The sequence below is a fragment of the Bolinopsis microptera genome, chromosome 11 (assembly GCF_026151205.1).
Source record: "Bolinopsis microptera isolate Bmic1 chromosome 11, MBARI_Bmic_1.0, whole genome shotgun sequence".
NCBI classification, from domain to species: Eukaryota; Metazoa; Ctenophora; class Tentaculata; order Lobata; family Bolinopsidae; genus Bolinopsis; species Bolinopsis microptera.
The window spans coordinates 9,283,512-9,311,222 of NC_087082.1; the positions used below are offsets into that span (position 1 = coordinate 9,283,512).

A 27,711-nucleotide genomic window follows, 5' to 3' on the forward strand; every position below is an offset into this window, starting at 1 on the left:
ACAAAATGAAAGAAAGCGTTTAACTGCGATCGCTGGACTGCCAGCAGCCCTAAAAACAATATTCGACTTATATTACAAATCCATGATTCAACACACTCCTAACAACACTAGTACGTACTCAACAGTAAAAACTATACAGTAATCTCAAATTAAGGAACTTGATTATTTAAACAAGGAGGTACGCTAGTACAAATTCAGATCAGGCTATTGGATGAAAACCTGAATAGATGCTACTCATCTAAAGATTCAAGTCACCTGAGCGTGTTCCATAGAACCTATGTTATACTATATCTTGCATCACACCAAAACTCAACTCAATATCGTGTTCTCAAATTCAAAACATTTCCACTTCCTGCACGGGCTAGGTAAGATTTGTGAGATCACCTGACCAATCTCGTGACACGTGTCATGTGAGACGAGCAGGTTTTAGTAGCTCATCAAACATAGTTCTTATCTACTCTTTTACCGGTAACAGATCTACTAGATCATCGCTTCCTATACTGTCATTCCGTGACAGGGAGTCCCCGGCGTAATCATCATATGAAAACAACTTCTCGCTCCTCGCGGCCAACAAAGGCTCACTTCCCGGCAACAGGTTTTCGTCACGTGGAAACAAGGGTTCGTCATGTGGCAACAAGTGGTCACCCCGTGGCAACAGCGGGTCACTTGGCGTGATCAAATGGTCGCTGATATTGTCCATACTGAAGTGTTCAATAGGCTTAGAGGGGTGGTCATTTGAGGTGTCATGCTGTGGAGACTCCGACAAAAGTTGAGTATACTCGCTGGTCAGATCTTCTCCACAGATCAGCAGAGTGGGCTGTGGAGAAGGTGTTACCACCACATCCTGACCCTCAGTATCCAGGAAGGGGTCTAACAAGAGGTCACCACTCTCCTCCGGCTCTGGACTAACCCCACTAGTGAGGGTTAGTCTCCGCAGCTGGTCCCTCTTGTTTTCATCTCCAGATCCACCACATCCTTCTGGAACACTCCAGAATCCGGACATTTCCAGTGCGCGCAGCTTAGCTTCCAGCTCCGTCACCCTGTTTTAGACTCGTTTTAAAACTAGGATAAAACGGTGATCAAATAATTTTAATTATCATTGCGTCGTTTAGTTTTCATTTACCGCGGTATGTTTATAAAAATGTTGACGGGCCAAGATAATGAGTGTACCCCGGCAAAAAAACCAAAAATTCCAACTGTCTCTCTCTATTGAGTAATGAAATGTTAGGGTTTCAGAGTATACCAATTACCGTTCCTAGGAATGGGTGCAAACCAGTTAGATTAGGAAAGTTAACTTATAGTGCAGTTTCAAATAAACCACACCTATGCGGACGTATAGTGAAGGGTGGGGGCTGTCTGCGAAAACTACAACAGATTACAGCTCACTGCAGACTAAAGGGTTTAACCTTTAAGTTGAACACTATGTGACAGAGTAGTGTAGTCTGTGCAACTGAGGTCTGCACTTGTGCAATGTGCAACAGTCAACATTTCTGGGAAATTGTTGACTGTTGACGACCAGTCGACCACTTTCCCAGAAATGGACGTACAAAAGTCGTTTTTAAAAGGCCATTTAAATCTACTGTAAGTCAGAGGTGGTAATCAAGAATTCGTCTCAAATCTTTATTACCGAAGTTCTTAAAGAAACTTCGAGACCCTTTTATTCGGCGAAATGTTTCTTAAAACGAACACTCAAAACCATCACAATCATGGTGACCCCAGGGAAAATTTAGTGCGTGTCAAGCCACCTGAACAATAAACACCTAACAATTGATTGGGAACCAGCATTGTTTACTGGTTCATGTTTACTCAAGAATTTATACATACAATAATAGAAAAATCAACAATAAACTATTACAGGTTAGATGTTTACCTGAGTTCTATATCCTTCGATAGCAACTCCATCTAAATCTGCTAATATAAAACCAAAATAACTCTAAGAATATACACCGCACGAAATTATGGACCTGGAAGTAAGATTAAATACTTCAGCTTAATACACAAATCAAAACAAAATTGTAGTAGACTGACAGTCTTGTGTTGAAAGACGAATATGATTTAGAATCTTATCAAAAATTAAAATCTTAGCGAACCAAGAATCCATAAATCCAAACAAAACTCTGTCTTAACACATTTCAAACAATAATTTTGTCCACACAACACACTTTGCCTCCTTTGATGAAGTGTCTCTTATCTGGCTCGTCGTTCGATCTCTTCTTGAGTTCTAAAACAAGCTCTTGCTGTTCGGCACGTTCCTCTGGAGACCTATCTGGACTGATAAAGACTTTACCGAAAAGTTGTGAGCTACGGAGATGCCTTGCACTAGTCAAAATCTTCTGCACGATTGTGGAGCTCGTCAAAGTCACCTTTACAGGTCTATCAGCCACTTGTTTCTTATCCTTGGGTTAATTCAAACCAATTCTGTTAGCTTCTATTTTTGGCTTTTCACCAAGTTCCAACAACACTTGACCGACCTTGTCACATAACAGCTCACCTTTCTCTTCTTTAATACCAAATAACATCAGATTCCGACTTCGGTCTCCTTCTGCCACAACATCCTTAATGACATTCAGACATTCTTCAAGATGTTTCTATCCGAATCCAACAAAGGACCTGCTGCTGAGGTTTTTGATTCCTGTACCGCGGCGCTGTATGTCTTTAACTCTGATTTTACAGTATCCTCAACTGATACTACAACCACAGATTTCAAGTCATCAAGTTGCTTGTCTTTGGCAGCTAGCAGCTCTTTCTGCAGATCAACTACTGTCCCCTGACTGTCAATTACATCGGAGTGCAATTTCTGATTATATTTCTCCAGCTGATCAATGTACAACGATTGTCTGTACATAATTTTTAACGCAGCATTAAGACTCTGAGCCATGACTTCCCTAGTGATTTCTCTTTTACCACTGAAACTCTGAACTACACACGCGTTAACATGATCTGCTTCAGCAAGCCCGAGAGTTTTCCGGATCAATTCAGCTGCATCATCTCTCACTTCATCAAGCTTATAAGCCACGTATTTCTCCGATTTATACATCATACAACCACGGCAACGGTTAAACAAGCAAGTCTTATCAACGTAATGATAAGTAACTGATAAGCGAGCATAAACGTATTGAAAAGTGTAATTACTGAACTGATGCACAAACGTATTGAAAAGAGTAATTACTGAACTGAAAGCACAAACGTATTTAAAAGTGTAATTACTGAACTGAAGTATAATAATTACTGAACTGAAGTGTAATTACTGAAGTGTAATTACTGAACAAAAATGTCCATGAAAAATTGTCTAAGTTTTTCTTGCCTCTCGCCGAGAAGTCTGTTGCTGGCTCGCTGGTGTTTTAGAGCTGTACTCTTGTCCAAAACAGTTTCTGCCAATCCGTTACTCACCTTGAATAAAGTTACATCATGATGAATTCTAACATAACGTAATGTTGAATTTATAAATTGTGATCGATTCTAGTGTAGTAACTTACTAAACGGTTTCGGACAGAAACATTTAAAACTGTCAAAATGTTTTCTACATTGACTCACTTTCTGCATGTCTTGTATAAGAGTCTGAAGATGTTGTAACTCTGTTTCAACTCTCACTTTCTCCTTCACACTCCTGATAAACCCGATCCCCTCGTCCTCTTCCTCCTCCTCCCCAAAAGTCACGTGTTTGTTCCACTTGTTACCACGTGACCGCTTCTTTATGCTGCTAGGGTAACTGTTGCTATGGTAACCGCGAGTGTGAACAGAGGGACGAGATGACAGTCCGGTGGGTAGGCTGTTGTGTGATACCAGAGCAGCATTGATGTGCTGTAACCTGTCCACCTGGGCCAGTTACTGGTAAGTAAGTGGAATATGTGCAGAATGTTAGGGGCCGGGGCGGGGGGGGGGGGGGGGGGGGGGGGGGGGGTTCGACCAGTGTGCATTTAAGCCGTTACTAATTTTTATCACTGCAGTCATGACCATGAACATTGTAGTTCAACCGCAAAATTTAAAATTTTTGCAGACAATAAGTACATTTTATCAATCGACAGACTGAGAAATCCAGGAAATATTTGTGGTAATGATGCGCTTGAAGAAGGAAGTATACAGTCGGGATATTATCCGATCTCTGAAGGATACAATGGAGACGACCTAAACATTAGTCCAGCAAGAATGTCAATATTTAGGACCGATAATTCCTCAAGCCTTGGATATCACATGACTTGAGTTAGCAAAAGCCACGAAACTCTCAATTAACGGGTTTAAACACTGAGCATCTTAGTCAAATAGTAAATTCTACAACCAATACCAAATTCATGACGTTATGCTGTCGGATCTGTAACGATATAAACTCAAATCTGTAAATCATCTTCTCCGCAAGGAAGACTTTATTTCCTTAGAGGATCCCGAAAGCAATGGCCGAATTCCGTTAAAATTTCGCCGCTAGGCGTCTCATTGTAATGTAGGAGGGTAATCCAAGTTTGAAGTTTCTAGTTCAATTACTTTGGTTTAAATCAGCAAAAATGACCTCTAATATGACGTTCCATTTCTCCATAAATAATATATTGGCTAAGCTCCATTTCACACCATATTATGTATAATTACGTTTGATGATGTCACGATATTTCCCAATATAAGGACTCGAAAATGACGTCACATGACGTGCGTTTTGGAACGCTTGTAACGCTTGTAACTCCTGTTACCCCCTATGGAAGTTCAGATTTATTTTCTGAACGAGAGCTTGAAAATAACAGAGAAATCAACCTTGTTATTTACTTATTTTGCACGAGAAATTGATTAAACTTGGTTTAAGAACCCAAAAACACTTCCTTATCACTCAAAATTCATATTTTACTTCTATGAGCAACATTTTGATAACTTTCTCGGTTGTCTTACTTACAATCCTGATACACTTCTTTGGTAAAATGAATAGTTTCTGAATACATGAGGTCCTAACATTTTCTCCCCATAAGGCTGCACAAGAGACTTGACTAATGACATTATTTACTTGGTCATTCCAGTTTACAAATTTTTGAAGATATAGCGAGGAAGCCCACCCCCCATAATGTCACTAACTGAAAAAAGAAAAAGCCTTAATTAACACAAATGCATTGATTTCCTTTTAAAATAGATTAAGATGATATGCGGTGAAAGCTTATAAAGCAAGTATGTACCTTGTCCCTAAGCTCTCTATTGTCCACAAGGAGTTCCTCCACCTGAGCTATAGGCTGACACTCGTTCTTTTCAAGCAGCTGCTCTGTCAGCGTCTTTACCTTCTGTTTGTAGAACTCGCGCTGAGGGTAGGGCGTCGTTACCATCATAGTTACCATAGTTACCATTATAGTTACCATAGTTACCATTATAATAGTTGCCAGTAACCATGGAAAATCATAATATAACCCACGCAGTGTTCAAAGTTTTCTCCGTTTCACGGTTTTAATCCGCTGGTATTTTAAATGCTGTACATTTATTCCTCGACTTAGCGGGAGAGAGTAATAGCAAAATTAATCGTTAAACTCGTAGAAAGACCAAAACCCATTTTCTAGCATCTAGGTAGGAGCAATAAGGGCAGACAGCTAAATGAGAGGGCGTGTACGAACAAGTTCAAAGAACATGTTTTTGCTTGTAGATTGTTATTGTATAGTAGATCATATCAAGAACTTATCTCAGTGCTCTATTTTCACCATTTCTCCGTCCTCACTATGAGTAGTTCTAGCCATATTCATTGAGTAGGGCGAACAAATCAAAGTATAAAGTTTATTCGCTCCTATCAGTGAGAGTTTATTTTTGTGAGCTTTCTGAATAATTTTCTTAATCTGTGCGAGGTAGGGACAGCAGTAGAAATTCCGCTCCGATAAAAGCTAAAAGTCAGAAAGGATCTTAAAGTTGAGCGTTTTGCTTCCTTGAGTACCGGTAGTATGTGAATTTAGGAACTAGCATTCTACTCATTACCTCTTTACGAAGGACAAGGATCTAGTATGAACGGTATCACGTGAAATGGTAATAACGATACAAATTCTTTCCCGATTAGGAATTTGAACTTTCATCAAAAGATAACAATGCTGGGAATGCTGTGAATATTAACCTTGAGACGTCTTGCGAGCCAATAGAGTGGATAAAATATCCATTCAAATGCAATAATGTAAAAAAAAAGTAGATTTTGTTCATGTTGGACGCTATTAACAAGCTCTTTAGAAATTTTGAATACCTTACCTTAAAGTTATTCACTGTGAGGAACTATGTAACTATAATGGTAACTATGGTAACTATGAATTCAATAGTGAAATTCCATCTCCATTTAAAATATTCAGATTAATTAAAACGGACAATGGAATTTCACTTTCCCAAACTGGGTGATGAGTTGAAATTTATACCAATTATACATTAAGTTGATTGATAAAAAATATATGAAGTTAGCAGGAAATTTGTTGTTTTTTATTAATCCGATAAGGTGCACATTCCTAGCCACGTCCCTAACGTAATTCTCGGAGACTGCGAGTTCTACTACTTTAAGGCATGAAATAACTCAAAACCATTGTTCGGTGTTATTTAAAGATGTGACCATTCTTCTCCAAAAGGTACGATGAGGAGTATTGGGGGACTAATGACTATACTCCGAACTCTGCTTAGATCCGAGAATGCTTCATTCGGACAATTGTAATCACATCACGCAACAGTCGTATTGTTCGGTAATTAAATTCGGACAACAGTCGTGTTCGGACATATAACATGTTACCGATGGAGAGCTGTGGTGAAACAAATTGCTCGAAGGATTCTATTCCTCAGGCCATTGCTAACAAGCACTTGCAAGCCCTACGGATTATAATTCTACAGTGCAGGGTAGGGCGAGAGCTAATGAAAGGCTTGATTGGTGGGGCTCGTGTGTAGAGCTGACGTTGTCACAGAACAGCCGTGAAAGTCTCCAGGGACTATGTATAGTGTAGTGAGTCTTGGAATGAATGATAACTGGTAAGGGATATTTCACATATTACGTAAGCCAGCCTTCAAAATAACACCCTGTAAAGAGAGAATATCCTAGACTGCAGAACTCAGCAAGTCTAACCCCTCCGAACGACCTTTGAAATGACTTTAAACATCTATACAAAAGTTTCTGGAGTAATAAGATCGTGTTTGTGACAAAACAGAAAATATAGCAATTGTTTATGTTCCGTATATAAATCCAGGAAATGTTGCTTATAAATATAGGTTGTAATATAAGAAGCAACACTTATTCTAAAAAATATGTAATATTACAGTTATGGTTATCACTCCAAACTCAGTTCTTTTGAGTGTACGGTATCGACAAATTGGTGAATAGAGAGCATGTTTTCATCAAAAGTGTATCATTTCGTGCAAAAATAGAAAATGTATGTATCAATTTTCTTTGGCCACGTTCAATGTGATCCTAGCTCCGATAAAAGTTTTCTTACTTTAACAAATCTGCTGTCAGGTAGCTGGTTAATTATTAATTAGTTGATTGACTAATTGGTTCAAATTATCGAAATTCAGTTTTATCATATATAGGGCGCGTTCATTAATTGTAGGGAATGAGTTGAGACGTGAAGAGAATGATCGAGTTCTGTATTTCTGGGAAAAGAGCCCCTTCACAAACAATTTTTAGGTTCCGTATTCACAATTTTATGGCAGCAATCTCTTGTATTTGCCATCGCGTATTAGTATTGGCCAATCGTGCTGAATCCGGAGAAGACTTTAAATTGACTGGCCGCGCTACAACCCGCGCGCGACTAAGAATATCATGCCAGATAAAATTGTAAGTCGCGTATAGTATAATATACTATACTAGTATAGTATATTATACGTACTAAAATAGAATCGAAATTGCGCTAATGTCATCACAGATTTCTTGACCGCGTTTTCCATAAAATACCATGTACATGTGGCAATTACGAGTCTCTCACCTCGATGCGGAAATCAGTCGCCTCATCGTTTTGAGTCTTTATTCTCGTATTACAAACTTCGACCTGCGAATGAAGTTTACAAATCAAGTTAGTAGACGAGTGAGAAATGCATTATAGTAGTAGGTTTTATCCGATATTACCATTCATGTGCGGTGTGCCGCTACCTGCAACGAAGAAACTTTCTAGTTCTCGAACTTGATTCCAACAAAATACAGAGTCATCTAATCACAAATATTTGTATCCAATATCTTCCTCAGCTCCAATAGAAAAGAAACAGTATAAAATGATACATTCAATCAAATCATGTGATGCAATTGGCAGAGCACAGGTAACGGAACTAGAAACACTGGTAACGGAACTAGAAACCTCTATATTTGTTATCAATGTCCCAAAACAGATATAAAGTTCTGCCCAGAATATCCTAGAAAATCTGCAAAAACAGATTTAATAACAAGCGGTTACCTCCTGTTTTAGGGACTGTATCATCGCAAGGAAATCCTCCCTGTCTCTATCGCAATTATCCAACACAGGTGACATTACTCTGTTAAACCCTGTTTTATCAGCTCTCACTGCCTGATAATTAGAATAGTTAATCACTTAATTATTGCTAATTAGGGAATACGAACAATATATAAGGACGGATCATTGAATTTGAATTGTGCCAGTTTATTCAGTTGATGGAATACTGGCCATTAATGACTGCAGAGTGCAGATACTCAGCGATACTGAGACAAAAATTACAAAAATGACAATTTTTGTCTCAGTAGACTGTAGAGACAAAAAGTAGAGCCATGAAAATATCGTATTTCAGATCGCACAAGCTTTAACGAGGGCTTATATAAGTTCCCTTTATGTTATAGTGTAGTAATATTAAAAGGACATTCCATTTGTAAATACAGACGGTTTGTACAGTTTAAGAATATTAGCTTCTGATAGAGCAGGATGAAAAAAAATGTTTTTAGTTTATGTATCCGTATTTCTTTTTTTTCTGGCTACTTATCAGATCTTTAAGATGTCCAATGTTCATTTATAGTTCTATTTTTGATTTGAATAAACTTATGTACTATATAAATAATAATAATAGTTCTTTACTGGTCTCTACCATTTTGAAACGGTAAAATTTTCCTTTTTTTTGCTCTGATTGATAATTTTTGAGAATTTCTTTATCAAGTTTATGCAAGTCTAGGATAATAACGATTTATTAAGGAACATTATAAACCATACTGCCATATAAATGATTCCTATACGAATAAAATGTAAAGGTAATTTGGTTACTACATATTCTCTACTACTCCCTGCAGATATTTTGCAGTTTTCCACATATCTCTATTATCTCAACCCAATAAAGATATCATTCTTCCACCAACTATGCTCCTTCACTATAATTGCGTTATTCATCCAATTTCTGGTAAATTAACTGAAAATCTGACTCATATATTTTCATCGCTTACTCTCCAAATTGTTGATTTAGCCCCTTTTTGTAATTAAATTTATTGTTACCTTCATCTCGTACATATTTTGCTTGGATTCCTCTTTTCAGTAACATTTAATCTCGTTGCCAGAACATTTATCATGCAGCTACCTAGTTCCTTGTTATTTTACAACGTCCAATTATAAAGCTTGTTCATATTAACGAGTGTTCTCCAGCGTGTTCACACGATTATTCTTACAGAGTTACAGTAGAAACGCAACCTTATCAGATGTAATGGTCATTATTTAGAATTTTTCCTGGAAATTAATGAAATTTCTGATTGATATCCGGCCAATCACTTTCTAAACTACTTACTATAGTCGGATATCCGATCAATTTGTTATTATTGTTATTATTCTGGGATCCCCTAAAAAATAAAATTTTGATTACGTAATCAACAACCAAACCCCCCCCCCCCATAATCAACCGTAAGCATTTAAACCCCCTCCCCCCTCTGCTGATTACGTAATATCACTAATATGTGAACGACCCCTAACTTGGTGTATACCTTGTACAGAACTAATTTTACTTCATTTTTATACTTTTTGTTTTTTTGTTGTTGATCGTTTTATTTCATTTGAGGTTCAGTTTTATACCCAATAATTTCCAAAAGGTAGAAATAAATGTTAACAAGAATTTCGCCGCGGTAACACCACGCACGATCAAATTTCCCTACTGAGCTACTGCATACAATTTAATTGTTCTACTTTATTGTATCCCAGAGTGGTGTTTGGCGCATGTACAATGTAATAAACGTTTATATTATATTAGGCGTGCAGAACTTGAAAAATCCTGCGCGCATCTGAGGTGTCGCCGTCGATCTGTATGTGGTTAGGTTGTAGATTATTTCATACTTTGCGCGGTTTTGTTTCGTGTTAACAATAACGATATGCGTATCATGTCACGTCATATTACTGCATCGTATGCCAACTTATTGACTGTAATAAAATATGCTGTCTCGTCTTAGTTATTATTTGTATCTAACATAAACTAATACATTTTGATTCTTACTCGACACATCACAGCACCATCGACTTTCGAGCCTTTTATTTGATATAGGATTCTTTAAAAGAATACCACAATCTTGATATTATAGTTGCTTCTTAAATGTAACTGTGAAGTAACATTTGTTCTCAACTATGTATTCCAATGCTTTCTACCATTCAGTGTCGATTAACTGTTAAATAATCAGCCCACAGCCACGAGTTTATCAGCTGACATCATAATTTTATTTGTTTTGACTTGCTGAATTTTATCACTCGGTAATTTATTAAGATTGTTTCACACAAATAACACCTATATTGATGATTGATCCGTTTGTAACAGTCGTCAAGCACCAAAAACTGGTTGCTATGCCTGTAATTAATTAACTCATAACCAGCGTCGCGCGCGCAAAATAGACTCCTTTTATACACATAATTATAGGGGAGTGGTCTATATTGCGAAGGAGCAGACTTTTGTCATCACCGTAGGACCGTCGGGCCACCTCATATATCCAAACCCGATTACTTATTCCCTACGATCTTTTTGCCTTCGGCAAGAGTAGGGAAAAAAATGAGCGATGACGAGAAAGAGAACATGGAAGACAAGGAATCAAGTCGTATGGTAAAAAGCAAAGGACCGGTCAGTAGCGATGATTTGATTGAGGAGTTGGCCAGGAACCGAAGTTGGAAGTACACAGCCCTGATTATGTCACTGATGTTGGTCTGGCTGGCAGGACCTTCGTGTGCCTATATTACATCCTTTGCAGGTTTGAGTTACCTCTTACTGATCAGAATTAAAATTAAACATTCTGTACTTTGCGTTTGCTCCACTCTTGATTATTGATCTTCTTTCCTTACTGGAAAAGATCACTTTTTATTCAGATATTTTTATTAAATAAGATCCACTACAGGCATCGATCCAACACCTGAAGACACCTGGTCATGCACTTCTGAAATGTGCCTGAATATGACAAGAGATGATGTCTCATTACTACGACAGTTTCCCTGCGAAATTACCAAAGAAGTGGATGGAAAAAAAGAACTTATCCTTGGACCTTCTGACATAGAATGGAATCTGGAACATACCTCATTTTCTGTGGAGTTTGACTTGTACTGCGATGTAGGAGCCCGGAAAGCACGAAAAACTTTGCTATCATCAATTTTCTTTGCTGGAGCATTGACAGGATTGATTCTAGGTGGATTTTTGTTCGATAAAATTGGTAGGAAAAAGTCAGCTATGATTGGCATAGTCATAGCGGTCATGTCACTATTTTTAGGGACATTTTGTCACAACTACATATTCCTTTTAGCATTGAGGTACTCTCTCGGTGTTGGTCGCTTTTTGATGTCCACTGGTATGTACATTCTTACGGTGGAGCTTGTTCCCGCTAAGCATAGAAATCTCATAAATGCCTGGGCATCGTGTTTGTGGGCGTTTGGCTACCCCTTCGTCGTAGGAATTGGGTACTTCACTGAAAGCTGGAACTACATGTTTTTAGCAGCATCCATAGTTTTCATGCTCGCATCATTGCAAGTTTTCATCTGCACAGAGTCACCCAGATTCTACCTGATCAAAAATGATGTGAAGGCAGCTAAGAAGGCCTTTGAGGCATTGGCGAAGTTGAACAATATGGATCTGGACTTGGAATTCACAGAAATAACGGATGTCGGGAAGACCGAAGATAGAGAACAAAGTGTCAAGCAACAATTCATAGAATTAATCCGCTATCCAAGTCTTCGACTCGAAACATTTATTTTGATGGCTGTTTGGATGGCGGTTGCCATGTTTTATTATGGATTTAACTTCGGCTGGGGAAAGATAGTCCCAAATAGATACTTGGGGTACATTATGGCAGGTGTGGGAGAGCTTATTTCTTATGTTCTAGCAGTGCCTCTGATAGCTTGGCTGGGAAGAAGAAGGGCCATGATATTCATGTTTGTAGGGGCCGCTCTGGTTTACCTTATAGCGATTCCAAACGTGGAAATAGGAGGTGGTTGGACCTTGGAAAGTGTTGTCTGTTTAATTGGAGTTATATTTGTGTCTGGATCTTTCTCAGGGGTGTATCTTTGGACTGGAGAAATAGCACCAACTACCCACAGGGGTTTTGTGTTCAGCATTTCGTCTAGTGCAGCCAGAGTTGGCTCTTTCATAGGTCCATTTATATTCAATAATTTGGCGCCCATCACTCACAAAGCAGTGCCTCTAGGGATCCTGGCTTTTTTAGCGGTTCTTTGCATACTGGGATCATTTCTGCTGATTGAGACTGAAGACAAGGCGATACCTCTTACTGGAAAAGATGTCGAGGAACGGAGAAAAGGCTACAAGCACCAAATTTAGATTATAATTGTTATTCAGTTTCAAGACAATACTGTACATTACATCATTATATCTTGCTACATTGTATTATATTGTATACAAACCTCTTGTTCAGTAGAACAATGCTATACTTACACAATATCACACTACAGAGCTCAATATTTACCTGTTTAACCTATACAATTAAAGGAAAACAGCTCAACACACAAAAAGTACATCTTACACATAAATAAAAACAAAATATTGAACCAAATTACAAATTTCTAGAAAATTTGCACGTGAACACTAAATATTTGGCAATATTGCACCAAATCAAAATGCTCGTGCAATTGTGTAGTATTCGCACAGTAAACCAATAAAACCATGGCAACCTTTAATGTAATGTTTATTTTTAGGGGAAAATTCTGAATTTTAAGAGTGACTTATTTTCGAATAGCTCTCGCAACTTTTCCATGACGTTGTCAGATTTTATTGATAGCACCTAGTTTATAACAGTCCTCCCACGAACACGGAACAAGGATATTGTCCTTATTGTGCCACAACAAAATTATTAGAAGTATAAAACCTTTTGAGAACATCCCTTGATCACGAAACTACTGAGTAAGTTACCCCTCTCCAAGCTCCCTACCATCATGAAGTCGTACTTTGGGGACTAATGTTTACGATGTCTTTATATCAATAATCTTCGTTTCCTAGAAGGGATTATAGCTGGAGAAATATATTTGTTGAGGTCGCTATTGATTTTACATAACTTGTCAATCGTTGTGGCTGACAGGGCCAGCATTGACGAGATCCAATTATTTCTTCATAGCTCGTAACTGACTGGATCAGCGTTAAATCTTAACGAGGTGACACGTCCGCCAATTTCCACTTATCTCATAGAATCTAAAAAGGACACGACATAGGCAGACATTGGTGGACATTAACGGACAAAATGTAGGTTGATTTCATTTACTATTAGACATGCCCGCTATTTCGCATCTAAGCAAAATACGACATGTCAAATTTCAATAACATTATTAGGATCCTAGTAACAAATTAGAGAGTTTAAGCCGAATCGTCACTCAACCGAAACAAATCAGTAAATATTACATTATTCTACCGTTTCACTACTATTTTGAAAAAAATTTCTTGTGTTTGAACACTTATAAGCTATAATGTCATTGTGTACGGTCTCAGTCCGACCATACGTGTTCTAGCAACAATATCTGAAAGTTGTAACCAAATCGGCTGAAGCACCCCCAAGGACATCAGTGTAAAACTACCACAGCTCCTGTTACCTGATTGGTCTAATTGGCAGCATGTGACGTAACACCTCGATGGTTATTGGTCACTCAGTGATGTACCACAAATCAGTACTATTATAATACAATTCAGTTGTGATGGTTCTGTTGTTTTGTTCATGTTTGTTGCCCGTTCTATTTTCCTTTTCACTCTACCTATTCGATCAGTTCAGTGGACGACTGCCTTGATATTTTGTTTCAGTTTGTCTACCACACAAATCTACCCGAACTTACAAGGTAATGACTACTCATTACCGTAATGAGTTGAACTGCAGGATGTTGATCGTAGTAGAAAAACATGAATTATAAGTGACAAGTCAGCTTTATTGGATTACTTCATGAACATTCTCTTGTAATTGAGTTTATAGTTGTTATTAATAGAGGGAAGTGATATCTATTAACTGATTTTTCAGTCTAAAAATCTATCTTCTCTACATTTGTTGAGCGATCACCCTCAAACTTTCAGGACAATATGTTCTAAGGATCATTTAGAAGAGAAATTTTGGTTCTTATTCCGAAATAACATGGAAACCGAATCATTCTTAATTCTGGAATCTGAGTGGGAAACGCATACCTACGCTGTGCCAAGGCATATTTCCATTGAATGACCAAGATATGTAGAACGGGTTTATATTCTATAGTCAGACAGTCGACGGGAAGTAAAACATAATAATATGATAATAATAATTTATCAAAGCAATGGAGGGGAATTATTGCATAAATCGCAGAATTTTTCCAGTTCAGAATTAGTCGACGGTAGTTTAGCTATCTTGTAAAACTCACGTTTTGGTAACGCGAAATAATATGAGCCCAATCGCATGGAACCGGAAAATTTTCTCACGTTGCGAATAAGTTCAGCGCCATGTAACATTAATTTATTTTTAGGACTATTTTTACAAAATAGATAGTGCTGTCTCAAACATTTGTAACAGCAATTTTTAGTGATTTTAGTGATTATAGTGATTTTAGTGATTTTAGTGATTTTAGTGATATAATAAGGTCGAAATTTCAGATTTAAACTTGGAAACCAGCCTAATGCGTTATTCATCCAATGTCTGGTAAATGTACTGTACATGCATATGCCGTCCTATTGCAATAAAACCCTGATTCAACGCTGGTAATTCCTTTCCCCGAATTTCAGTACATTTTTTTCGACAATTTAAGATTTTCAAAAAGACAACATTTTAAAAGTTACCATTATCTTGAAATTCGAAATTTGATACCAGCTGAGTAAGTAAAGATATTAAGTTTGACAAAGTTATCGAACAGTTGTTTCTCTGATTGTTTGAGAAGGATTGTTTCGTGTCATATAATAGGAGAATATGTGATCTGATCTGAGCATACTGATACAATATTGATATTTACAGGTCTTAATCTAGTTTACAATATAATGAAAAGGCAGCAATAATTTTATCTGATTTCTGTATCAAATAATTCCTGAGTGTATTCGCGAGACTTTCAAAAATATCGCTTGTATGTATTTCAGGCCTTATCCACCCATTGCTGACCAATTTAGGACCCCAAAAACCCCGATTAAACGCAAATTCCGATTTACAGCGGGTTTTCCCTTCCCCCAAAGTGCACGGTAAATCGGTGTTTTATTGGACTGAGCAGAGAGATTTGTGCGAAGTGTTTCGGTGTATTATTGTGTTGTTTTGTGTCTTACCCATGTAATCTCCACATGTGGTGTGTCCCCACAATTCTAATAAGTTACTGGTGTTTGTTGAATTTATACTAATTGTAATTACTACATATACACCCTACGCGCGTGGGGTGGACTCCTGGGGTGGACTTTTATTCAGCGCGTATTTTGTAGCCTGTTCAACTTGACGTTTTGATTCGTTACTATCTCAATGTCACAGATACACAGAATGTGAGGTGATCATCTTAAAGAGAAACGTCTCAGCTTTCACCTGGTGTAAAGTTTATCTTTGTACTCAAAATATAGCTCGCTCAGTGTGCAATAGAAGTTGACAATACAATAACCACGTCTGCGACCGGTCGTCAGGTACCGGAGTGTTGCACAAAATTGGGTCCCTAAATTAAAATTCTATGACACAGTTACCATGCAGAAATGTCTAGAGTAACATTTGGTGAAAATTTGAAGGGTCTACTGTAAATATTGCAAAAGTTATTGAAAACAAACTAGCTTAATCAGAAGTTTTTGGGAAAATTTCAAATTTTGTACGTAGTGGGGTCTACAGGGGTGGACTCTTGCGGCGCGCATCTGACGGAGTGGCTTTTTCAACAGCCGTCAGTACGGCCAATATCAGAGCACAAATTATTGTGAGTAAGACCTTAATGATCAGCTATGAACCCCTCACTAGAGTAGTAACCGTATCTAAAAACAAGGAAATGTTATTCCGTCAAAGCTCAAATTTTTTACTCTTCTCAGTGCAGTTAGTGTTACTATGAATGTACTAGCTAAGTATCGTTGATCGTAGCTGCATTACACAGTAGAAAGTAACCAAGGAAGACTGCTGATTAACGAAGCAATTTCAACGTGAACAGTTCCAAAATACATAATCATGGCGACGATAGTTCAACTTGAACCTTTATAGTTTTTACAGTCTAAAATCACAATAAAATCACGTGAACTGCAAATCACAAAATCAAATCACTCAAATCTGATAGTCCCGTTACAGTACGCTTTCGTGACAACCTCAACGCTTAAAAAATAAATATTATCCAGTCTTGTGACCACCGATGGCCCTAACTCTCCCTTGTCCGCGAGGAGCATCGTTGCGACCATGGGGTTTCAGTTCTTAGTTCTTCCCACTCGGCTTCGATAGATCGAATTGGCTGGAAGTCAATCTATCAGAAAGACCTTTGTCGATCTCAGGGGCGTAGTAAATTGTGGATGTCGGAGTATAAAGCTTCCTGAAAAGATTGAGACATTCACTCGGTCTGTTGTAAATATCAAATAGTCCTTGTAGGCAGAGATTTAACTTATGTTGGGTTTGATAACTAGAGAAGGCGATTTGATATTCATTGATAGTATAAGCATATAAGCATAAGTGATAAGTTTATATACCCTTTTTATGGTACCTCGAGGCTCGATATCTGTATTCAGTAATCATCACTCAAAATCTACTTATTAAATTTATTAACTAAACAAGTTAATGTATTACCGTCCTAGAGAGGTTTCCTGAGAATTTGAAGTCTCTGTAGGTTGCTGGCATGTCTACTAAGCTCTTCGATTGAGGAGTTTTGGACCCCTCGGCGGTCCAAATGATTTATAATGCTGTGGGCATTTTCAACATCTATCGAGGTAAACGCCCTCGCAGCATAACCTGTAGAGAATGAACATGTCATCAATGTGAAGTTCAATGATAAAAATCAGAGTGGCCGATTTCAACGGGCAGAATTCTAATATCATGGCCATGGGGAATGGACTATTTTTTGTCGATTTTGCAAACCAAACTGGCAAACGATTGTTGATTTTCGTCACTAGTCTAAAATGAATGCAAACGTTCGGCCGAACATTTACATGATTAGAAACTTACCGGTTTCTTTCGTTATTATGTACAGACATGGCCGGGCTTGGGTTCCGCATGTACGATATCTTCTATCAGATTAAAGTTGAACCCACACTTTGTACTGCTCGTGGGAGGAGGAAAGCAAACGGAGACCTTTTCCATGAGCATCTCGTGTAGTACCATCATCATGTCGATTCTGATATCAGCTGCAAAATTCGTCTATTACTAAATGCTAGCTTTTCGAACTTCGTATCTTGGAAATAACAACTTCTATGAAAGAACACACACACACACACACACACACACACACACACACACACACACACACACACACACACACACACACACACACACACACACACACACACACACACACACACACACACACACACACACACACACACACACACACACACACACACACACACACAGACAGATACACACACCCACAAACACATACAGACATAGACACACACACACAGAGACACAGACATACAGGCATACAGGCATAAACACAGACACAGACGGACACACAGACAGACACACAGACAGACACAGTTACACACAGACAAGGACACACAGACACACACCCACAAACACATACAGACATAGACACACAGACACAGGCATAAACACAGACACACACAGACACAGACGGACACACAGACAGACACAGTACACACAGACACACACAGACACACACACATAAACACACATAGTTCACTTCAGTGCACTACATTACAATTACAGACACACGCAGTACAATCAGAGACACACACATGATACAAAGACAGACACAGACACAAACACACAGAGTACACTTCAGTACAATCACAGACGCAGGCACAAAGACATATACAAGAAGAGCAGATTGAAGTACCTTCATTTGCAGATGTTGACGCATTGATCTGCGGGATATGTTCTTCAGTCTGTAACTGATCATCTGCTAGAACTGTCTCATCTGGATCAACCGGAGGAGTATCTTCCGGCAGGAGTCTGAGTGGGTCTATCGGGACAGCCATGGATCGCTCTCCCTACCTTGTTGAATTAAAGACAAAGGTCAACGACGGATGTCGCATGTTAGTCCTGTAACTAAATGTAATCCAAAATAGTGAATAAATAATTTTTACATCTGAACGATTGTATGTCTGAATGGTGATTTTTAATCAATGAACAAAAGTTCAGGATTTTACCTTCTGTTAAGCTGTTAGCAATGACTCTAGCACCCTCTCCCTACAAAACGACCATATCTCGGTCTGAAGCTTTAAACCGTCTTGCCTCAGCAGCCATCTAGCACAGTCGACCTGTCCTGTTAATTGTGTGATCATCAAGTTACCAAATTTAATCCTTCAATATTCAAATAATTGATTATTAGACAAAACAGAGTTTAGAGCTCGACGTATGCTTCAGGGTTTCACACTGTGCTGTAATCAAACGCATGACTAAAACCTCTTGCTACTATTACCAATAAACCCATATTGTTAAGGCGGTCGAATGATTTACCTGAGTTGATCGCGTCCATGAAAGGGTTAAACTGCGTTCTGTCCAGCTTGTTAATGTCCGTTCCAGCAGCCAGCAGTGCCTCCGCCTCCGTCACTCTCCCTGCTTTGCATGGCCAGTGAAGCGTAGAGCTCCCCTCTAAGCTCTTTGACGATCCGACGAAGGATCCAGATTCCCTTCTTTTCTTTTGAGATTGCTTCAATTCTTCCTGGAGTATGCGGATTACCATTTATATACTTCCATACAGGGCGCGTGAACAATCAGCAATGAATTATCAATTAATCAATCTAGTTTTTGAGAAGAAAGTCCACAGATTGTGATACATTGGATTTGATATTGGAAAAGACATAGCTTACCAAATACCTTTTCATGGGCTTTTTGGAGGACAGGGATGACTTATTCCTGCGTGCCATTACACCATAACTATCTGCTGTAACAGCAAAAATTAGAATTATGTCGGACATAATTCTAAAAAATTGGAACATCGTAGTTAATCAGTGTGGTGCTAACAACAGAGAGCGATTTGAACGGTAGGCAATTTCATAAATTCCATTAACGCGATATAAGGATGATTGGAACAGGCTAAAATCTACTATGTAGCATTGATAACTGGCTATATCGCTGCATTAAACGATAAAAGTATTGCTAACTATGGATATTCTAAGTGATCTAGGCAGAGGGGAACCGGCACAGCCAGATTGCGTTGTCTTCAGTGACTAAGTTTCACGATAGTAAAATTGACCTTATTTATTTTTAAAAAGGATGCACAGTTCAAGCAATAAATCGATCAGCTGCTCATATGATATTTGCATTTAAAGGAGGGCCCAGTCAAGAAAACAACAATTTCAAGAAAAAAAAGAAAACAACAATTTTATTTAGTATCAATTAAAGCAGACAAAAATATATTTTCTATATATATATATATAACTAGCACGAACTTTAGATCACATATCTTAGGGGACTTGGAGTAGCAAGAGATTGACTAGAAGGTATATACCTTTTACAAAGATACGTCGAGAAGAATCCAGGGTGATACAGGATCGGAGAGTGCAGACCAAAAGTTTACGCACCCACCTTTGCCTCCTGAGTTCTTGGTTGGATAGAAATTTATGCAAACTTGGTCGTTTATACTCCAAGTCCCTTTCTTAAAAGAAGTAGTATTAACTATGTCTAGAGTTAGCTTCGTTCAATAATAACAATATCAATATAATCAATATCAATACCAGATAAACCTACCGAATAAATTATTAAATATCAATCAATTAATTCATTCCGATAAAAATTTTTATATATTTAGATATTTAGTATCTAAAAACATTACAACAAATGGTTAAAAAGCGCCCAAAATCGATTTGAAAGATTTTCTGTCTATAGTACAATCATGATAGTAATAGTAAGTGTGCGCCGCTGCAATTAGACTTGATTACTGCAATTTAAAATTGTTTGGAGTCCAAGTATCTTTTAAGTCAGCTGCCTGTGCTTGTATTAATAGTGCTTTTGTTCTCAGTTTTATCAAGCTAATGGACGTTTCTAAGCAATTGCTTGAAGTTAAAATTTTTTTTTTATGAACAGCGTTCCAAAGCTTGGCTGCATTAAACAAAAAGGTATTTGATTTATTTAGTGCAGTGACAAGTAAGTCTGTTAAGGCAACATTTAGTTCTGAGATTAGCTGAGTCTTGACAAAGATAAGTTGAGTTTCGAGAAAGTGCACACGGATAAAGTTATCAAGTGAAAATGATAAGACTAAGTTAGGGTCCAGTCAACAGAATGGCAGCTGTAACAGAAACAGTTCATTGGATAGGGGAGTAGGGGATTATGACGGAGTGAAGTTTATATAGCAGGGCAAACAAAAAACAACTGACAGCACTGAGCAAGTGAACTGGAAAATTGAGGAAGGGAAATAACTGTGGTTGTCAGCCCTTTCCGTAGCAATCAGGATTTCCCACGAGATCGATCAGGCAATCAGGATTTCCCACGAGACTGCTCCATCCGATGCGCGCACTTTTGTCACGTGACGGCCACGTGACGCTCAAATCGTTGTCACGTGGTACAGAAGGGAGTTTCCTAGAGCGTTGATCTCGACAAGAGGGAGTTTCTCACGGTTTATCTTCAATAACTATCGCTATTTTTATAGTAGAGAGTTGAAACTTTCACCAAATGTTTCCCTAGACATTTCTGCATGGTAACTGTGTCATAGAATTTTAATTTAGGGACCCAATTTTGTGCAACACTCCGGTACCTGACGACCGGTCGCAGACGTGGTTATTGTATTGTCAACTTCTATTGCACACTGAGCGAGCTATATTTTGAGTACAAAGATAAACTTTACACCAGGTGAAAGCTGAGACGTTTCTCTTTAAGATGATCACCTCACATTCTGTGTATCTGTGACATTGAGATAGTAACGAATCAAAACGTCAAGTTGAACAGGCTACAAAATACGCGCTGAATAAAAGTCCACCCCAGGAGTCCACCCCACGCGCGTAGGGTGATATATGTACTAATTGTTGGCAGTTGTCGATGAATTACATTAAGTTTCGAGCGTATACCATAAGGAGAGGGAAGTACTATAGTCTAAAGAACTAATTATCCTCAACAGTGATTTTCAATTGGTGTATAACTGAACTTGTTGTAGTTGTAGAGAAATAATTTTATTTCATTTTTACACTTTTTGTTGATCTTTTTATGAATTTGAAGTTCAGTTTAATACCGAATAATTTCCAAAAGGTAGAAATAAATGTTAAAAATGAGCGATGACGAGAAAGAGAACATGGAAGACAAGGAATCAAGTCGTATGGTAAAAAGTAAAGGACCGGTCAGTAGCGATGATTTGATTGAGGAGTTGGCCAGGAACCGAAGTTGGAAGTACACAGCCCTGATTATGTCACTGATGTTGGTCTGGATGGCAGGACCTTCGTGTGCCTATATTACGTCCTTTGCAGGTTTGTGATACCTATTCAAAACTGATTAGCATGAAGGTTAAGCATTCTGTACTTTGCGTTTGCTTCACTCGTGATTTTTTATCTTCTTTTCTTACTGTATAGTCGGGAAAGTGATCGATTTAAGGGTTCCGTTGGATTTGAAGGGTAATAAGGATTTATCAACAGGATATGGTAGTTAGGACCCCTACGAACATAATTAGACTTGTCACCAATTTTGTATCTCACGGCAACACCACTTTTTCCCACTTTTTCCCACTTTTTCCCACCTTCTTAACACTTTTTTGGTTTGCCAAATATATTTAGTTGTGAACGTCGAAGAAGGTTGCAAATTAATCGGGGATGTTAATCTTATCAAGGAGAATAACTTTTGTCACAAAAATTTGTACGTTGGACAATCAGCTAATTGAATAATTACCAATTAGCTAATTACCAAAAGTGTGAAAAATGTTTATTGGCTCAAAATGATCGAAATTGTTTAAAACACGGCTAAATGTAGTTTTTAGAAAAACTTCGAAAATTGTTCACTTGACAATTTTTTTCGAGACTTGTTTAAGAAAGTCGAAATCAATAAAATGATAGTACAGCAGGTAAAATCGGTTCGATCTTAAATGGTCCTTTTAGTTTTGTGCTGTTTCTTTGTGTGGAATTTGATGAGGCTGTACTGTAATTAATTATGAAACTTTAATATTGCGTGGTTTACCTTTTCAGGTTCAGCCCTTTCCGCTTAGTTATTCCTAATTACTAAAATATGCCGAGATTTACTGGACTTCAAATATTGGTGATTTTAGTATTCCCCAAGCGAAAAATGTTCGAAGTTTTTCTGCAAAGCATTTTTCTCCACGTTTCATGCAATTCGATCACTTTTGGCGGAAAAACATATTTTCGAACTTTCGAATTTTGTCAAGTGAACAATTCAAACAACAAGTCAAACCTTGATTACGTAATATAGGGGGGGGGAGGGGGGGGGGGGGGGGGGGGGGGGGGGTTCGGTCTTGATTACGGTTGATTACGGTGGGGGGGGGGGGGGGGGGTAAAAATTGCCAAAATATTGATTACGTAATATGTGAACGACCCCTAATTGGTAATTATTCAATTAGCTGATTGTCCAACGTACAAATTTTTTAAACAAAAGTTTTTTTTCTTGATAAAATAAACATCCTCGATTAATTTGCAACCTTCTACAACGTTCGTACAACTAAAGATATTTGGCAAACCAGAAAGGTGGTGAGAAGTTGATAAAAAGTGGGAAAAGTGGTGTTGCTGTGAGATACAAAACTGGCGACAAGTCTAATTATGTTTGTAGGGGTCCTAACTACCATATTCCGTTGATAAATCCTTATTACCCTTCAAATCCAATGGAATGACACGTTTCCCCTGACTAGGAAGTGATATTTATTATGTATTTAGATCATTGTATGATATTATTGTGAAAAAAGGACCTATTTAAGAGACAAATTTATTTGAAAAACGAAGATGATTTTACCAACTTAGTGAACTTAGCAAGAGATAGAGTAGGATGGAGGAGTTTATTTACTTTGAGACATATTAAAGGAAGGAGTCTTCGAAAGCGTAAATAGGCCAGCACTTTGCTGAGCCTCCTTAGGTGCTCTTTTGTTTATAGATGTTATTATATATTAAGATCATTTTACTAAATAAGATCAACTACAGGCATCGATCCAACACCTGAAGACACTTGGTCATGCACATCTGAAATGTGCCTGAATATGACAAGAGATGATGTCTCATTACTACGGCAGTTTCCCTGCGAAATTACCAAAGAAGTGGATGGCAAAAAAGAACTTATCCTTGGACCTTCTGACATAGAATGGAATCTGGAACATACCTCATTTTCTGTGGAGTTTGACTTGTACTGCAATGTCGGAGCCCGGAAAGCACGAAAAACTTTGCTATCATCAATTTTCTTTGCTGGAGCATTGACAGGATTGATTCTAGGTGGATTTTTGTTCGATAAAATTGGAAGAAAAAAATCAGCTGTGATTGGCGTAGCCATAGCGGCCATGTCACTATTTTTAGGGACATTTTGTCACAACTACATATTCCTTTTAGCATTGAGGTACTCTCTCGGTGTTGGTCGCTATTTGATGTCCACTGGTATGTACATTCTTACGGTGGAGCTTGTTCCAGCTAAGCATAGAAATCTCATAAATGCCTGGGCATCGTGTTTGTGGGCATTTGGCTACCCCTTCGTCGTAGGAATTGGGTACTTCACTGAAAGCTGGAACTACATGTTTTTAGCAGCATCCATAGTTTTCATGCTCGCATCATTGCAAGTTTTCATCTGCACAGAGTCACCCAGATTCTACCTGATACAAAATGATGTGAAGGCAGCTAAGAAAGCCTTTGGGGCATTGGCAAAGTTGAACAATATGGACCTGGACTTGGAATTCACAGAAATAACGGATGTCGGGAAGACCGAAGATAGAGAACAAAGTTTCAGGCAACAATTCATAGAATTAATCCGCTATCCAAGTCTTCGACTCGAAACATTTATTTTGATGGCTATTTGGATGGCGGTTGCCATGTTTTATTATGGATTTAACTTCGGCTGGGGAAAGATACTCCCAAATAGATACTTGGGGTACATTATGGCAGGTGTGGGAGAGCTTATTTCTTATGTTCTAGCAGTGCCTCTGATAGCTTGGCTGGGAAGAAGAAGGGCCATGATATTCATGTTTGTAGGGGCCGCTCTGGTTTACCTTATAGCGATTCCCAACGTGGAAATAGGAGGCGGTTGGACCTTGGAAAGTGTTGTCTGTTTAATTGGAGTTATATTTGTGTCTGGATCTTTCTCAGGGGTGTATCTTTGGACTGGAGAAATAGCACCAACTACCCACAGGGGTTTTGTGTTCAGCATTTCGTCTAGTGCAGCCAGAGTTGGCTCCTTCATAGGTCCATTTATATTCAATAATTTGGCGCCCATCACTCACAAAGCAGTGCCTCTAGGGATCCTGGCTTTTTTAGCGGTTCTTTGCATACTGGGATCATTTCTGCTGGTTGAGACTGAAGACAAGGCGATACCTCTTACTGGAAAAGATGTTGAGGAACGGAGAAAATGCTACAAGCACCAACTTTAGGATTAAAGCTTTGTAATTCTGTATTCTTGGGACGCAAGACTGAACATTGTTGACAAGGAGACATGTTACAGACTTATTATATATACAGAACTTATATAATACAGAACTTATATATATAATATGTTGATAAAGTTTTATCCTAGTAGCTTTATACTTTTACATCTTTTTTTAGATTTTAGATAGTCCTTCATGCATGACTGATTAATTCTTTGGGATGTTATCTTACTATCCAAGTGTTAGAATGTATTATATACGTTAATTTAAAAATATTAATTTCTGGTAGCCTTTTCAGCATTTTTAACTTTTCAGTTTTAAGACAATACTGTACATTACATCATTATATCTTCCTACATTGTATTATATTGTATACAAACCTCTTGTTCAGTAGAACAATGCTATACTTACACAATATCACACTACAGAGCTCAATATGTACCTGTTTAACCTATACAATCAAAGGAATACAACTCAACACACGAACCATACATCTTACACATAAATAAACAGTGAAGATATGTGAATAAATGGAATAACATGCACCTTAAGGTCTTTCTTGAGATCAGAGTTCTCTGCGCTGAAATCTGCAAGTAGTTGGTTATTTTTGTCAAGGTCCGACTGCATCTTGCTTATGTGCAGGATTAAACCCTGAAAGGTGTGATTGATTATTTATTGTTTATTCAATTAACTTCTCAAATTCTGAATTGACAAAATGGGGTATCACCTCTATTACTTCTCTCCGAGATTACTGAATTTTTCTAATCTTTAATATCTAATATGTATTTATAACGTGCATCACTTAGCACAACAAATACAACACATGCAAAAAGCGAAGGCATTTACACAAACATACAGCAATTGCACAACATGTAACACACGAATCTTGCCTACCCACTTCAGCATTTCAAGCAGACAACTGCTATCCTAAAACTATTTATAGCTTTTGTTAGATTTTAATTAAAATGAGATTAATAATTACGTGATGCTCAATAGATTGCCATTGTAGAATAGTATTTGGAATTTTATTTTTTTTAACTTACTTGTTTTAATTCTGATTTTTCAAACAGCCACATGAATGTTAGTATTGATGCTTTTCATACAAACAAGTATGTAATCTATCAATAAAAAGAAACCCAAATATTCTAATAAATTATGGCCACACAAAAGTCTAAATTTGAGATTCAATGCATGCTTGTACAACGTTACAGTAATACCAAATTGGCATTTCTTAACAACAAAGATATTCCAACTGTTTAAAATGTGATTAGCACTAGCTGACTAGTAAGTTTGCAACTGAAATTGTGATTGCAAATCATTAGACTGACCTGTATCACTGATTTTCCTTTCTCACTTGTTGCTTTCAAACCAACAAACTTAACCAAATTCTGCGATGTAAGCTTGATTAAAGTTAAACCAGGCAGTAACAAGCAAATTGAAATTTGAGTCTTTTAATAGAAAATATAATTAATGTAAAAACGCATAAAATCTTACTGGTGCAAGGTCGTGTCCGGAAATAAGTTCTTCTGCAGCATTCTCCTGAAGTAGGTTGTAGTGCGTTAACAAAACAGCCCAACAGAATTTGCTAATAGTGCTTTCATGTGTGAGCTTAACTATCAAAAAAGTGGCTAATATCAGGTATCAAAATACAACGTTTATATTCAATCTGATCTCTTCACCAAATAAAATAACAGCAATTTCAACAAGGCTATTATTACCAAAGATTTTAGTTTATTTTCTAACTGTTCTTTCTCTTTGTCATGGTCGGAGAGCATTTTCAACATGATCTGATGTGCCTCACGTTTGCTCTGCAGTTTCTTTCTGCATGCTTTATACTGTAACAATGTAGTTATAATCGATACGCCATGTAGAGACCTATTTATGAGGTCAGAAATACACTAATTCAAAACATTCAAGGTGCTGATTTTAAGGCTGAAAACCATGTAAAATATGCTGATTGTTTATAATTTTAATCTAGACGGATTCTCCGACCAGAATTGATGGCAGTAAAAACAACAACTTTATTTCTTTTGAAATGTTAGATTTTTAAAAGGCCTGTAATCTTTTCAAACCCTGAATTGAATCTGTCTAGAAATCCGTCTAGCTCTCTTAAAAACCTACAGTATTTTACCTCAGAGACCAAGATTTGCCATTGACGCTCACTGCGTGACAACATTATGTGGTAATTGATGATATAGGTAATTTAGTTTTCCTATATCATCGTCGTCATCATTTTGTTCATACTACCATATAACATCAGACTGAAAAATTGAAATTGATGTTCTGAATCATACTCATGGTAAAATAGGAACTATATTCAAAGTGAGATTATAATATAGCTATGTTCATGTCGAGACCCTCAGGGAAATGCTCAGGAAATATTGACTTGACCTAGGTACTTTCATTCAATTATAAACATTTTCAACACAAATTGATTGTAAAAAAGCTTGCTGCAAGTGCTATGGTGAATGCTATAATACTCTATGATCAAACACAAGTGAAGGAAAAATGCGAGATAGGGTCATAAGTACAAGGATGAATTTTAATATGTATTATGTTAATAAAATGATGCTCTTTGAGGAGTCCAGGAATAGTATAACCTATTGGGAAGGGCTGCTAACTTAAGAATAGTCGAGGATAAGATTTGGGAGTAAACTGTAACTGTAAACTTTTCTTTTCTCTGATGGTTCCATCTTTTGCAAGAGCTATGAATTTTGACCATTAAAAATGACATACTGTAACTTTGCAATGCACA

At 37.7% G+C, this 27,711-nt stretch overlaps 3 protein-coding genes and 2 long non-coding RNA genes across 7 annotated transcripts; 2 read left to right on the top strand and 3 right to left on the bottom strand.

Annotated features, from left to right (window-relative positions):
* Positions 1 to 18: 18 nt before the first annotated feature.
* On the bottom strand, positions 19 to 27,236 carry LOC134822775 (coiled-coil domain-containing protein 149-like). Of its 2 annotated transcripts, none has more exons than XM_063834026.1 (11): positions 27,088 to 27,236; positions 26,675 to 26,791; positions 26,451 to 26,495; positions 26,285 to 26,344; positions 25,503 to 25,607; positions 8,355 to 8,465; positions 7,893 to 7,955; positions 5,148 to 5,267; positions 3,535 to 3,816; positions 3,305 to 3,390; positions 19 to 1,040 (listed from the first exon to the last, which is right to left on the bottom strand). In XM_063834026.1, exons 1-11 carry the CDS (start codon positions 27,130 to 27,132, stop codon positions 455 to 457), a joined length of 1,620 nt encoding a protein of 539 aa, XP_063690096.1. In that variant the 5' UTR covers positions 27,133 to 27,236; the 3' UTR covers positions 19 to 454. The 2 variants fall into 2 exon arrangements, with proteins under 2 accessions (XP_063690096.1, XP_063690097.1); XM_063834027.1 differs by lacking the exon at positions 27,088 to 27,236 and adding an exon at positions 25,855 to 25,889.
* On the top strand, positions 10,921 to 12,763 carry LOC134823439 (solute carrier family 22 member 15-like). Its single transcript, XM_063834895.1, has 2 exons — positions 10,921 to 11,113; positions 11,258 to 12,763. Exons 1-2 carry the CDS (start codon positions 10,942 to 10,944, stop codon positions 12,682 to 12,684), a joined length of 1,599 nt encoding a protein of 532 aa, XP_063690965.1. The 5' UTR covers positions 10,921 to 10,941; the 3' UTR covers positions 12,685 to 12,763.
* Positions 16,749 to 17,498, bottom strand: LOC134823427 (uncharacterized). Its single transcript, XR_010161293.1, has 3 exons — positions 17,453 to 17,498; positions 17,078 to 17,239; positions 16,749 to 16,826 (listed from the first exon to the last, which is right to left on the bottom strand). It is a non-coding gene; the product is annotated as an uncharacterized LOC134823427 (long non-coding RNA).
* Positions 17,514 to 19,746, bottom strand: LOC134823428 (uncharacterized). Of its 2 annotated transcripts, XR_010161295.1 has the most exons (5): positions 19,289 to 19,746; positions 18,929 to 19,133; positions 18,619 to 18,734; positions 18,306 to 18,463; positions 17,514 to 17,631 (listed from the first exon to the last, which is right to left on the bottom strand). It is a non-coding gene; the product is annotated as an uncharacterized LOC134823428 (long non-coding RNA). The 2 variants fall into 2 exon arrangements; XR_010161294.1 differs by lacking the exon at positions 19,289 to 19,746 and having other exon boundaries at positions 18,929 to 19,210.
* Positions 21,657 to 25,029, top strand: LOC134822774 (solute carrier family 22 member 15-like). The gene is made up of 2 exons (XM_063834024.1): positions 21,657 to 21,867; positions 23,536 to 25,029. Exons 1-2 carry the CDS (start codon positions 21,663 to 21,665, stop codon positions 24,960 to 24,962), a joined length of 1,632 nt encoding a protein of 543 aa, XP_063690094.1. The 5' UTR covers positions 21,657 to 21,662; the 3' UTR covers positions 24,963 to 25,029.
* Positions 27,237 to 27,711: the final 475 nt, after the last annotated feature.

Bases quoted from the DNA above. Each gene is read 5' to 3' on its own strand.
- LOC134823439 (XM_063834895.1), top strand. From the start codon at position 10,942: ATGGAAGACAAGGAATCAAGTCGTATGGTAAAAAGCAAAGGACCGGTC. The intron at 11,114-11,257 runs GTTTGAGTTACC...GATCCACTACAG, and splicing joins CTATATTACATCCTTTGCAG to GCATCGATCCAACACCTGAA.
- LOC134822775 (XM_063834026.1), bottom strand. From the start codon at position 27,132: ATGTTGTCACGCAGTGAGCGTCAATGGCAAATCTTGGTCTCTGAG. The intron at 26,345-26,450 runs GTAAGATTTTAT...CTTACATCGCAG, and splicing joins CCGGACACGACCTTGCACCA to AATTTGGTTAAGTTTGTTGG. The intron at 3,817-5,147 runs GTACATACTTGC...TAACTGGCCCAG, and splicing joins ATAGAGAGCTTAGGGACAAG to GTGGACAGGTTACAGCACAT.
- LOC134822774 (XM_063834024.1), top strand. From the start codon at position 21,663: ATGTTAAAAATGAGCGATGACGAGAAAGAGAACATGGAAGACAAGGAA. The intron at 21,868-23,535 runs GTTTGTGATACC...GATCAACTACAG, and splicing joins CTATATTACGTCCTTTGCAG to GCATCGATCCAACACCTGAA.